The sequence below is a fragment of the Stegodyphus dumicola genome, chromosome 7 (assembly GCF_044657685.1).
Source record: "Stegodyphus dumicola isolate Sdum_Otavi_A_Nest chromosome 7, ASM4465768v1".
Taxonomy (NCBI): Eukaryota; Metazoa; Arthropoda; class Arachnida; order Araneae; family Eresidae; genus Stegodyphus; species Stegodyphus dumicola.
This window is the reverse complement of record NC_140774.1, coordinates 5,097,017-5,111,045: the sequence shown is the minus strand read 5'-3', so window position 1 is coordinate 5,111,045 and position 14,029 is coordinate 5,097,017. Positions and strand designations below refer to the sequence as shown.

Genomic DNA, 14,029 nt, shown 5'->3' with positions numbered 1-14,029 from the left:
GGATGAACTTGGAGAACATAAAATCTAAAATAGTCAGTTTTGAGGTTGCCAGTTATTTCTTAGAGAAGCCATCATATTTTATTATATATATATATTCTTGTAGATTATTAAATATATTATCTCCTTTGAAAATAAAGTAGTTAAGTTAGAATTCTATTAAAATGAATTTACACATTAGCATATTTAAAGCTGAATTATTAAAATGAAAAAATTAAAAGCGAAAATGCAACCAACAAACTAAGTATTTGTCACCATTGACAGGGAAATTAATTGACTTTTCAAGGACAACAAACTAATTTCTGATCAGTTAACAATAATTAATAGATGTGAAAGTGTTCCATCTTTTTCTAGAGTAAGAATCAAAACTAAAAAAGTTGTTCATGGTTGGCATACGTTTTTATTTAATCCAACAAAAATCAAATTTGTGCTATTGTGCCTTGCTCTTAAAGAATGCTTTACATCAGATAAACTTGAAAAATATATTTTTGAAGGCAGCAGCACATTGCTATAGTGAAGCGAAGAGAGCAAAGAGAGGCAACCAAAAAGAAAAGCATGATTGTGAAGCAAAGATCTTTTACACCAAGCCATGATTGCATTCAGCAAATTACATTTCGAATCGCATTACAAGGATGTTTACATTAAGAACATTAAGTTTCAGATACATAACAGATTAATATTTTGATGCTGGGTTAAGATTTCAGCACATTCCATGAATAATTGCACAATAGAGGTTAAATGATGGGTCACTTTTCATAATTAAAGATTTTGTTAGAAGAATTATTAGAAATTTTTTAGAATAAAGAGAGCAGCATGCTCAAATTTAAAATAGGAGTTAAATAGCTATTGTTAATTAGATTATTAGAAAGATAGATATTTTATATTTTACCTACACACACATATATATGCCTTGACAATACTTCTGAAATTGCTGTAAGTAGGTTGATGAGTCATCGTGGGGGAACAATGAAGTGGTTAAGAATATATGCTAGACCCATAACTTGTGTATCTGGTTGAAAAAAAAAAGAAAAGCAAGATTGTGAAGCAAAGATCTTTTATACCAAGCCATGATTGCATTCAGCAAATTACATTTCAAATCACATTAGAAGGATGTTTACATTAAGAATATTAAGTTTCAGATACATAACAGATTAATATTTTGATGCTGGGTTAAGATTTCAGCACATTTCATGAATAATTGCGCAATAGAGATTAAATGATGGGTCACTTTTCAGAATTACAGGAAGTAAAGATTTTGTTAGAAGAATTATTACTTTGCTGTTTTTAGAATAAAGAGAGCAGCATGCTCAAATTTAAAATAGGAGTTAAATAGCTATTGTTAATTAGATTATTAGAAAGATAGATATTTTATATTTTACCTACACACACAGATATATATATGCCTTTACAGCACTTCTGAAATTGCTGTAAGTAGGTTGATAAGTCATCATGGGGGAACAATGAAGTGGTTAAGAATATATGCTAGACCCATAACGTGTATCTGGTTGAAGAAAACAAAAAAAAGAAAGTCTTGCAGACTTCCACAAGAATGATTGGTTTAAGTTTGGTGGGATCTCTCATAGTCCACAGTAAAGTGGATACTGGTGTAAATCGTGTAGTTTACATGTGCACTTTGTCCTTATTTTGCAGACATCTAGCTCATTTCCACATCATTAGGTAAAATCTCTCATGTCAAACTCTATGAGATCATTTTAACTTCTTTTTATTTCTAAATATAGTTATCTATTGCTAAAGCATAATTCCTATTACTATTCATAATGCTTAAAGTGTGCCAGATAATGCTAGTTGCTTTTGTCTGCTGCTCATGTTTGAAACATTCAAACTGGACTTTAATTTGTATAGCATAACAGTTCATACCAGCTGTTGGTTAAATCGTATTGATTATTTTTGGTTATATTTTAGAAAGGTTTTAATAATATGTATTCCAACTATATTTGCTTATTTTCTCAATCATGTCTACACAGAACAAAACCATACTTAGTAGGATGCATAATTTGATACAGTACTAAGAAGATTAATACCTGTTATATAAAACTTAGGTTTCAATTACACAAAAATGTACATGTATGATAATCTTATTAATATTGTAGAGTTTCTACTAGTTTCTGGGATAAAAGATAAAGTTGGATACATTTTTATCAAGTGCTCATTTTAACTTTGGATACATATATAATTGAGTTGCACATCAACTAGGCAATGGTATTTTAAGTCATAATTTACCCATCTGATAATTTTTAACTTAACTATTTTATATGGTTAATATTTTTTTTTTTTCCCATGTAATTTGCAGAAGCACTACAGATAGGAGCATCACAGTTTGAGCAACAAGCAGGAAAACTGAAGAGCAAATTTTGGTGGAAGAATATGAAGGTAAATCAATCATGGCCTTTTTAAATGGTTTCAAAATTTAATTATTTACCTCTTAAAAGAAACTTGAATTTAAACAGACTATGCAGATATATTGTTTAGCTCATCTGAAAAGTTATGCTGTTTTTTTTATATTAAATTCAAATGAAGCAGTATGAAAACATAAGGAACTTTCATTGAATTTCATAAACATTATTTTATCCTATGATTCTTGGCATCCCTCAAGCAGTTGAAAAATTCCTTTTTAAAAAAAAAAAAAAAAAAAAAAAAAAAGTCATTAGGTTTATTCATAAAGAAATTATTGATGTGCTGTTTTACCATTTCTAAAGAAGTGAATACTAAGTCTTTCATAGATTTTTGAAGTGCCCTGAAGAGATTGCAAGGTATTCGAGGTGGCACAAAACGTCTTAGCCATGCTCGAAAGTTTTTGTCTAGCATTCATTAATAATGGGCTGAGCATTGTCATGATGGACACTTTGAAGGTTGGTTAGTTGTGGGTGCTTTGCTTCAATTTTTGTTTTTAAAATTGTCATTTGAAACAATAGTTGAATTTATTGTCTGATTTGGTGACAATAATTCATGGTATACAGTCCCACCATACACAAAGCATTACTGTTTTGGCCTGCACTCACCACCTGATGTTACTAAAGGAGGTTCTTTTTGCATACCCCATGATCTTTTTCTTTAAACATTATTGTATAGTATTCACTTCTCATCTCTTATAATAAGCTGTTTCAAGACAGGAGCTTATATATATATAACCTTGCAAATAATCACTTTCAGAACTTCAAGTATGGGATAGACGTACATCATAGTAGCATATGTAATTAATCTTCCTCAAATAATCATGTACTGTACTTTTTGGAATATTTAGTGTGTCCGATAATTCCTGAACTGTATAATTTGGATTTTCAATGATGGTTTCTTTTACTGGCATCATGTTTACAGAGGGTGAACGTAATCTTCGAGCTTGAAATTTCCGTGCTTTATCCTCTCAAATGAGCTTTGAAGTGGATGAACAGAAACAGCACGTTCTCCATACATAGCACAAATTTTTAGTCAAGCAGTTCAAATACCTTTAAAAAAATTAATAATAAAAGAATATAATGTCATGGAATTGAATTTTTAGGTTCTGCATTGTTAGAAGTGCATTGAAGCAAAAATTTTGCCACAATACGTGTTTAAATCATGCAGCATTATAATTTCATTAACTTTTGCTTCAATCAAGATCACTTTGTATGAGCAATAACAAAATAAATAGATGAAAACATGCTTCGATTTGAAAAACAGAAGACTTTTGGGGATGACTCAGTGTATAATACAAATAATTATGAAGTAATTATTTCATTCTATTTTAAAACATTGTGAAATTGTCTTTTCTTTCATTATACAAGATTTTTAGCCAGTGTGTCAAATTTGTAGTATTAGTGCTTTAGTGTTCATTATTTTTTATTAACCATGTAGTTATATATTTCAGTTATGAATATTATTTATGCTTGCACTTAGGCTAGTATAGTGTTTATAATATTAATAATTTATTCTCGTTAATTACAGATGATCATTATTATGGTTGTTCTTGGAGTATTTATTGTTGGAGTTATTGGAGGTAAGTGGTTATTGTAATTTGTATTATATAATGCACCACATTTAAAATAAATTTTTTCTTATAAGGTGCTGTTTTTGGATAGTCAGAATAGTATTACTCTTGAGTATAGTTTAATGTATAATGATAAAACTTAATACTTTTCAATTAAGGTTTTCATGCTCTTTATTTATTTATTTTTTTATTATTATTATTTATGTTTTTGGGAGGGTGTTTGTTTTCTTGGTGCCAAGCAGCTTTGCCAGCTTGGTTTGGCTTCTTTCCTAGTGATAATTGTCTTTATAATCATCCCATATGAGACGTATTGTTCATCTAAGTATAGCTTTTTTTTTTTTTTTTTTTTTTTTTTTTTTTTTAACTACAATGTATTTCACTGTAAATCATTGTTGTCATTTTGTCTGCTAAGCAATAGATGCTATATCCCATCTGTTGAGTGCTTGTAGGATGTTATAAAATGACACATTAAGTGTCAAAGAGGCCAATGTTTAATCTATAGACTCTTGCTTGATTGCGTGGCCTGACATGCATACAAAAAAGAAATGTTCTCTGCTACCCTAAATGCCATTTTTAATTAATGCTCGCTGTTTAGTCTTGTGTTATTCTTTTTTTACTACTCGGTTTATTAATGATTGTTATTTTTCAATCTAGTTTTATGTTTTTTCAGTATTTGTTTTTATTTATTTTTTAAGGCAGTTTTAGGAATAAAATCAGAAATCAAGAGGAAAAAGTTACCAACAAAAAATTAATAAAAAGAGTGAAAGATAAATCTAAGAAAGGAAAGTGTGAAAGAAAGTAATATCGAACCAAAACCATGGAGAAGAATGAAGTCAAAATGCACCAATGTGGCACCGAAAATGCATTGTAGAGCTTTAACCATAAAGAACCTAAAATCTTAAATCCTTTTGCTTTTTAAAGATGGAAAGCAAGACAAATTGGGACCTAATTTTTTGGGGGGAGAGGGCATTCAATGATAATGATTATGTAATACATTTTAAAAAAAATTGAGGTAATATTGGTAAACATGTAAGAGTTGTTTTTATAATTTTTTATTTTGGATTAAGTATGAGAACAATTTATTTTGAAAATTATGCTTTCTGAAAATCAGCACTTGAGCTGGCTACTTGTGTTGCCCGTGAAGTCCGCCATAATTGTAATTTAGTAGTGGGCAGGAGTAAGTAATGAGAAATATGAATTTCAGTAATGTTGATAAATCAAGCAGTAGTAATAATTCAGAAAAGAAAGTGACTGTTATTTCAAATTAATGGCATATTTTCGTATAATTTTTATAGAAATAAGATGTGTATTTTCTGTTACAGCCTATCTTTACATGTGATGCCTGCAAATATTTTATTTTCTTGCTGTCTCTCGTGGTTTCACCTTTACAAAATTTGTAAAATTATCTACAAGGGAACTTTGAACTAGACAAGTAGGTATGTTTTTCATCGCACTTCTTCATATTTTGTCTGAATTTAGTATCTTATGTTCAATGCTGCATGTCTTTAATAATTCATTTAAAATTGTTTTAAAAGTTGCCTTTCAAGCATGGATATATACGGCAGTTTTAGGAAATAATTTATAAAGTCTAGTATCAGGTTTAGTGTAATAAATAGCATATTAGGTAACATTTTCTAATGTGCTATATAACCATGTTAATTTAAGAACTAAATGTGTAACTTGATTCAAAATACAAAATACTGCAAATTATTACTTATGTTAGTAGAAGTCTATGAATAAACTATTTTCTGACTTTTTAAAAAATAAACTAATTTTTTCAACCGTTATAAATGCTTAGTCTTTGCCTCTGTCATTGAAAATGCTTTTGTAGGATTTGCTGAATTTCTTATTTCCTTTACAATATCATATGGAGGCATCCATTTCATATCTAAAATTTTCATTTTGTTAGTGTATGCCCAATTATGTGTTGCATTCCCCCTTAATTCATTCAGGAAGACATCTATAAAAAGCATTTTTGTATGAAATATTACTTTTAATTAATTTATATTATCAAAACTGTGATAAAGTGAAACTAATGCCCCCTCTGTGTAGAAACATGCAATTTATTAATTGTATATATTCAATAACTCTTAATAGATGAAACACTTTAGTTAGCCACTTTTAAATATATTTATCGTCTCATACTTTAAATCATATATCTTCATTTATTCTGTGTCTCATGTAAATTAAGTATATAATATTGCAGGGCTGCCCAACCTCTATATAGTGTGACCTTTTTTTTCTGTATATGACAGTGAACCTACCATGGAATATATAAAAAAGTTAAAATAGAGTAAGAGAATACAGGTATCCAAATTTAAGGATAAATATTATACAAGATCATGATCACAGGATTCAATAATGAAATGTGGTTTTTATAGTTTAAATATGCACATTAGAAAGCTAATGAATGTGCAGATTTCGGATTTATATATTAGGGGCCATGTGGTAACTTAAGAACAGTGAAAAGGGAATTACTGCTACAAGTCAACTGCTTCTGTTAGAAATCAAGAATGTGAAAAAATGAATCTTTCCTTATTGAAGGCAATTGCCTTGCAATTGCATATTTTACTATTGAAGGCAATTGCAAGGCTGTCAGATTTATCATAACTGGATGATGAAGCAATGGGTCAGTGTCTTGTTTTTTAGTGAGAATCCATCCAATTCGCTATAAGCTTCCAAACATAAATGCATCTGGGAAGAGATAAAGTTTATTGTCAGGATTCAAAGCGGCTATCCTTATGGCGGTTTTGAAGTGATGGTGTGGACAGCATTATTATAGAAAGACAAAATTATGACATATCACATATAGGGCCATCTTGAGCACAGCCATATTGAGATACAGGGTGCTTAGAAGAGCACTCTAATGGTTGACTCTGTTGTAAAAAAGTCATAAAATTCTCTTATTCTGCAATTCCATTGACGAAGTTTTTCGTTTTATGGAAAATATTATGGTGCCTCATCAGATGACGGTCTTGGAGATTATGGAGTCAACTAGCCTGCATTTTCCGTAGACCTTAGCCCTCAGCCTCATTGAACCATATGGAAAAATTATGATGAGATGAATTACATTCCACAGTCTTTACCAAAAAACAAGTAAGGCATAATCCAAACTGTAAAAGAGGAATATAACAGTCTGTTTGTAGTAATGAGCATGCTATGATAATCTGATTGTTTGCATAACAGTTCAAGTTAGACAGATTTCTACTATGAAATAGGTTGAACTTTTCATCCTTCTTTCACGGTATGCTAAACTCTTATGTGTAACTTTCTACAAAAGAGTTTCTTTGAGAGTAACTTTATTTCCATACTGTTTATTAGGTATTATCTCTTGTTATGTGTCGGGAAATGTATCGTTAATGTAATTTCCAGGGGTAATTCTGTTTCAGGCTTATGTTAAGAGGTATATATATATATATATATATATATATATATAAGGCGTAAGAAGTAATTCATATACATTCGTAAAATCAAATTTATTATTTATTTAATTATTAACAAATATAAAATATATACAGGAATATGAATTATTGGGTGCTGTCATTTTGGTCAGTTTGCAATAAATTTATCATATTTGTCTTAAAGTGCAGAAACGAGATTTTATAGAATTCTGAATTTTATTAAAAATTGGTGATTCTGAGGCCTTCCTTCAATCTCCTGACAAATATTTCTGATTTGTAGATTCATTCTTTCACATTCAAGATTTCTAACAGAAGCAATTGATTCATGGCAGTAATTCCTTTTTCACTGTTTTTTAGTTACCACATGGCCCCTAATATACGAATCAGAAATCTGCGCATTCATTAGCTTTCTAGTGTGCATATTTAAACTATAAAAACCCCATTTCATTGTTGAATCCTGTGCTCATGATCTTGTATCATAATATTTATCCTTAAATTCGGATACCTGTATTCTCTTACTCTATTTTAACTTTTTTATGTATTCCATGGTAGGTTCACTGTCATATACAGTTTTCCTCTGTATATCCATAAATGTCACTCATTCTTGTGTTTTAGACTTATGTAGATAAGTAGCTTACACTTTACTCAAAAACACATTATTATTGAGTTGGCTAGCCCTGTGATGTAGATTTTCATATTCTGTGACTAATACTTGATTGTTTCTTTCAGCTTACTTTTATTCAAAGTACTGTAGTTAGATTCAAGATATTGTTAGTCCAACCTTAAACCCTCGCAATGCTTGCACACATGCTCAAGAGTTTCCAGATTTCCAATATCTGCATGATGTTGATGTTCAACCTAAGAAACAGTTTTTTCCGAACATTAGAGATTCTCAGATCTTCAGAAAAAAAACTGTTACTGAAACATGCATTATTCCATTTTTTTGGCAGACAAGGTGTTACATGTGTAGTGAAACATCCAAGTATCCATGTTAGATATTGGTGTGGTGTTTTAGAGTAAAAATAAAACTAATTCTGTGTTAATGCTATTCATTTTGGTGTGTAATAAGTTTTACATGTGCAGATGAAAAAAAATCCTCTTATTATATATGTATATATATATATTGTCAGAGTTTCTCCAAAATGGCCATATTTTATGTATGTTTTATTTTACTAATAGGTAATTTATTTCTGATGTGTGCCCATAAAGAAAGACTCTTTCCATCAAACACATAAATTTGTTTTCCTTCTTTTTCATATTTATCAATTCTGAATAACAACTTGTTTTTCACTGTTAAAATTTTTGGAGTTAAGTGTTTTATTTTTAATTGGTGATTGTAAATAGCTGTGTATTGTATTATACTACTTTTAAATACATTTTACAAAAAAGCAGCTTGTGTGCCAAAAAACTGGGAGAAGGCACAACACGAGAGTCTTGCAATTTTGCGCTATATTAGATTATACACTTTAATCTTAGAAATAGTATTGTAGTTTGATGCTTTTTTTTAATTGTATTTTAAATGTGTGTTTGGTGCATTGTCTCTTCACCTATTTTAATGGTTGGAGTATCGTCACCAAAACTATTTTGAAAATCTGTGCTCTACATTTGGTGTACTCCTCATTTGGCCCTTTTTTATCCATCTTGATGAAGAGAAACATTAAAAACATGAATAAAGATACAGCATTTCTTGCAACAAAAATGTTGTATGAACTTATTTCATATTACTAGAAGTTTCTGATGCAATGAATGTTTCCTGAGTGCTTAATATAAAGAAAAATATGGCAATATTTATGAAGATGGGATGACATGAACTATTAATTATTGAATGTAATCTAAAGTATGTTTGAAATTGTGAAGAGTTTCATACATAATGCAGTGACAGTAATTTTGTGTAATACTTTGTACTACCTGAAAAGTTACATAAAAATAAACGGAAAAATTTTGAATATTAAATTGGTTTCACTACATTTTTCTATCTAAAGAAGTTTGGGGAAGCTATATATTTTCTTAAAATTTGGTGGTGGTACTCTACTGGACCCATTTTCAGTGCTCCCACATACAATTTATTAGAATGAATGATTACTATTTTTAACTTTTGTGTGTGTATATGTAAAGAAGTGTTCTTAAGTATTTCTTTGATTAAAAAGTGTTATGTACCACCAGCCAGAGATGAGTAATATATGAGTCATAAAAATTAAAAAATAATAAAAGTGATGTATTATTCTCTAAAATATTATTATTTACATCAAAAATACCTCTTTTCCTGCCTTCAGAACAGTGCATAATATATATACATGTTTATAAATGTTTACAAATTTATATTTTGCATTTTACTGAGCTTCTATATCTTGATATAGTGATTATTAAGACATTTAGTAAATTGTATGTTTATAGCAAAAATTTGTGATGTAACAATAATACGGAGCACTTGATGTGCTATAACCCTTGTAAAAATATTATGTTTATTTATTTAAATGATGGGTTTTAATATTGAATGTAATTTATTCTAATCCCAAGTGTATTTCTTCAATTTTTACTAAATAGAAGAAATCTTGTATGCAACAGTTTATAAAAACATTTGTTTGATTGGTTTTGTTTTTCAATAAGTAATATTTAAAAATTTATGTTTGAGGTTAATAGGTATTTCTCATCTCTGGCCATACCATGTTAAGAGGGACAGATTTAACTTTGGGACAGTGCCAGACTTCTTACACATATAGTGTATAAAATCATCTTTGATATATGCAATAAAATACAGAATAAATGTGCATGGTAATTTGCAAAACTAAATATACTTTTGAGTGTGCATCAAAAATTCATTTGAATTATAATTTCAGGTTTTCTGTTTTATGTTCTGCTTGTGATTCCTTGCTTTCTTCCTTTGAGCTAAAGTTCCTAACATGAAATTGCTCTGTCTTTTATGTATATGTAATAAATACCATTATAAGTTTAGCAGATTCCTTTTTCTTGTATATCATAAGCATGGAATTATAAAGGCTAGTTTATATGCTCTTAAATTTTGAACTTCACAACGAACATAATTCCTAGCAATGATTTTTTTTTTAATTCATTAAGTCCCTAGAATAAAAGTCTGTACAATTTTAAATACATTTGTTTATTTCTCGAGAGTTATCATTTTACTTTTGAAGTCAAATGAGAATTCTTATTCATTAATTGTTGTGTTTCAGAATTTTATCTTTTTCTGTGATAGTTAATTTTAAATAAATCTCTCTGTAATAAAGAGCACTTTTTTATGTATGTTTCTTCCAGTGGTTCTTTAAATTTTCTGTGGAGTTTTGCAATGAAGTTCACATATTCTGTAGCTACATCAGATATTTATTCTTTCTGAGGTGAAATTTTGATCATTTTGCAAGCTGGTAAAAAATCAATTGAATAAAATAGCTAGGAAGAGCAATAATTTAATTGTACAAACCTGAAGTAGTTTTGTGTAAGAGTAGTAGATATATGTGAAAATTTAATTTTTGAACATTCTTTCCCATGAAGAATTTGATAAAAAAATATACTATTTTCGATGAGGAATAGTGGATAAAAATAATTTATCTATTAAATAATGCACTTTTCAGTTCAGAGATTGCACTGAATAACTTGAGCATGTAAACTACACTTTTATAAAAATAAGTAGACCTTTAATGACTAATTTCATGAATTTCTTTTTAATGTGTTTCAAAAATAAAATTCTTAAACATTCAATAAAATATCATTGCTTAATTAACTTAAATTTTCATTTTAGTTTAATTCAGAAAGCTTTTTTTACTATTAAAATATATATAAGATTTTAAGTAAATTAAAATGTCTCACTTTAATTTTAAAATGACCTCCTGTTTAGAGCATTTTTCAGCTTCATAATTGTGTGTACTTTTGAATGATGATAGATTTCTGGCACTGTCCCTTAGTTTAACAGTGCCCAGTGTTGGGTTTTGCCATGTGCCGAAATGTGCTCTTGTTGGGAGGAATCATACAAGAATCCTCCATTTTGTTGAATTTTCTAGTTCATAAAGAGTGTTTATATAGAATCTGTGCAATCTTTGAACCTATCAGTTCTGTTTTGAAGTCTATGTATGTATTGTGTTTTATATGCAATTTACATTCGCACATTGATAAAATTTCGATTTATTTTGTATATATTTTAGGTTTGATTTTGTAGTTTAATGAATCTTAAGTAAAAATTTGTGATAAAAAGTCTAGTCATTTTTTTGTCATTTTTAATAAATATTTCTTTAATATGCAGCCTCTTGCTTTTGCTAAGATTGGATTATTTTGATTATATATTTCATGTAAAAAACTCATTTTTTACAAAGTTCTTTTGTTTTGTTTTTTAAATCAAATTTGTGTTATTTATATTTGTATTTTAAATTTTAGTCTTAGCTTTTCATCTATCTATTACTTTGTTTAGATGTAAAACTCAGGTTTGTGTCTGATATATTGTTTTTAGTTTTAAAAAAATGATTATGAGTGAATATTATTAGGACAATCAGGTAGTTATAATTAAAAGATTTTATTTGTAACATATATCAGACACTTTTTCCTCTAGTACCTGTACACAGTTCGCTTTTGTCTCAGTGCCTATGTATGGTTTGCCTTCCCTCCCTTTTTTATTTCATTTAAAATATCTCATGCATGATGCTTATTTTAGGTATATGTTTAATATTTTGCTTTTAATAAAATAATTGTGATGTACAGATTTAGACCAGTGCATACACATTGCATATATTAGATATGTTATATATGACTGCTATTTTAAATAAAAATGTGTTAAGCTGTGTTGGGTATATGAAGGAAAAATGATGTAGAGGTAATAGTGTATTCTTGAATGTTCCTTTTAGTACAATGCTTAAGTTTATTTTTAATAACATTATTTAAATGTAGCATTGCATTGTAGTGCACTCAAATTCTTTAAATCTTTTCTGTTTTAGATGTCTTCTGGATTTAAAATAAGCATTGTTCTCTCTATTTGAAATGTTTTCTTTTCCCTTTCATGTGTAATTTTATACAGTTACTGTTACATTTTTACTTTTCTTATTTAGTTGTTGACTGATTGTATATCATTATTTATGGAGCATTTTGAAAAGATTTCAGCTCAGTGAATAAAACTTTATTATAGTATTTTGAAATGTATTTTTACTAAGTGACTGCATTTTCCCCCGAAAAAAGGATTGCAAAAACTAAATACTTTGTGAATGATTATCATAAATCCTTGGATGAATTATAAAAAATGAACTGAAAGATGAAATTTCAGAATATGACAGTGTCAGAATCTTTTAGCAAAGGAATACAAAACGTAAATTTTGTATAGTGCCTATAGGAGAGGTAAAAGGACGATAAAAATATTATCCCGAGATCTTTTTCATCAGGCATATTTTTTTTAATAGTTCCTCACAGTGACAGTTTTGCATGTTACAGAACCAGTTTCTTTCCTGAATCATCTTAATAACATGACCAGTTTGCAAGATGAAACTTTTATTGTATAGGCCATATTTTTAAAATAAAATTTCATACCATTTTAACTAAAAGATATCATATGATCAAAATTGTGATATTCTTGTAGTCTCCCCCTTTAATGAAACCTTAAATCAACTACCAAGGTGTATATATATATGTGTGTGCGTGTGTGTGTATTGGGATTAAGCAAACAAAAAAATAATATCTCATTCATATAATGCTATTTATATTATTTATGAAAATTAATTGTAAACAAAAAGATTAATTATTGCTGTGAACTAATTTGCAATATCATTCAAATTCAAAAAGCATATGTAAATTAAGTATAAGCATCTTAATACAAGGAAAAGTTGTCTCAGAACATAAGTTTTCAATTACTCAATTTCTGTTTCGTCAACCGGGAGTACAAATAAGTCTCTGTTGTTTGACAAAAAAATGGCACCACTAGTAAATTAAGGTGAAAATTGTCTGATATAAACATGTCATATCGTAAGGTTAGACATATGCTAACTACATAACCTTGAAGTATTAGCGTGTTTTTATCAGCCCCTCCCCTCCCTTTTGTTTGTTTGTTTGCAAACTTTGAGCCGAATAAGCATCATTGCAGGAACTTGTTTAACCCTTTGACGGTTATGGAAATGAGCAATTTCCGTTTACTTAATTCGCGCAGCATTAGGAGTAAACAGTAGTCGAAAGTGGCAGCTGTTTTCCCCCGCCGTTCTTCCGAAAATGTCACCTTTCTCTGGCGATGCCGTAGATAACTCGCCTCGCGCGTTTTAAAAATTTCTTAAACTATTTGTAGTACATAAATAACAGTTTTTACGTACTTTAAAATAATTATTAAACAGTAAATTATAAATGATTATAACCAATTATATAAATAATAATAGTTAATTATAAATATAAGACAAATATTAAATTGAAAGGACTAAATAAATACAACTAATGTAAAACTTTATGAAGCACAGTATAAATACAGTAATTACCTAAAAATCTTTTTGTGTGTGATATACTTTAAAACATGGAATTGCACATAATGGGGCATTACAGTCTTTGCAATACGTACGTGTTTCACGGCGAATTCTTTTTCCATTAACATCATTTTTGCTGCAACATACCACACATCGTCTAGTAGGTTGTTTCTAATAGAGAATTTCAGAAATATTTGTCACGCAAGCTTTCATAC

At 28.9% G+C, this 14,029-nt stretch overlaps 1 protein-coding gene across 2 annotated transcripts in view; it reads left to right on the top strand.

Annotated features, from left to right (window-relative positions):
- The window catches only part of LOC118201500 (vesicle-associated membrane protein 1-like), a 34,652-nt gene extending 22,145 nt beyond the window's left edge, over positions 1-12,507 (top strand). Inside the window, exons 4-7 of one of the 2 annotated variants that reach the window (XM_085819845.1) lie at positions 2,309-2,388; positions 3,940-3,991; positions 5,305-5,414; positions 8,113-12,507. In XM_085819845.1, coding sequence (XP_085675971.1) covers positions 2,309-2,388; positions 3,940-3,991; positions 5,305-5,321 — 149 coding nt within the window. In that variant the 3' untranslated portion in view covers positions 5,322-5,414; positions 8,113-12,507. Of the gene's footprint in view, positions 1-2,308; positions 2,389-3,939; positions 3,992-5,304; positions 5,419-8,112 lie in introns of both variants that reach the window. The other variant, XM_085819844.1, reaches the window with a different exon arrangement.
- Positions 12,508-14,029: the final 1,522 nt, after the last annotated feature.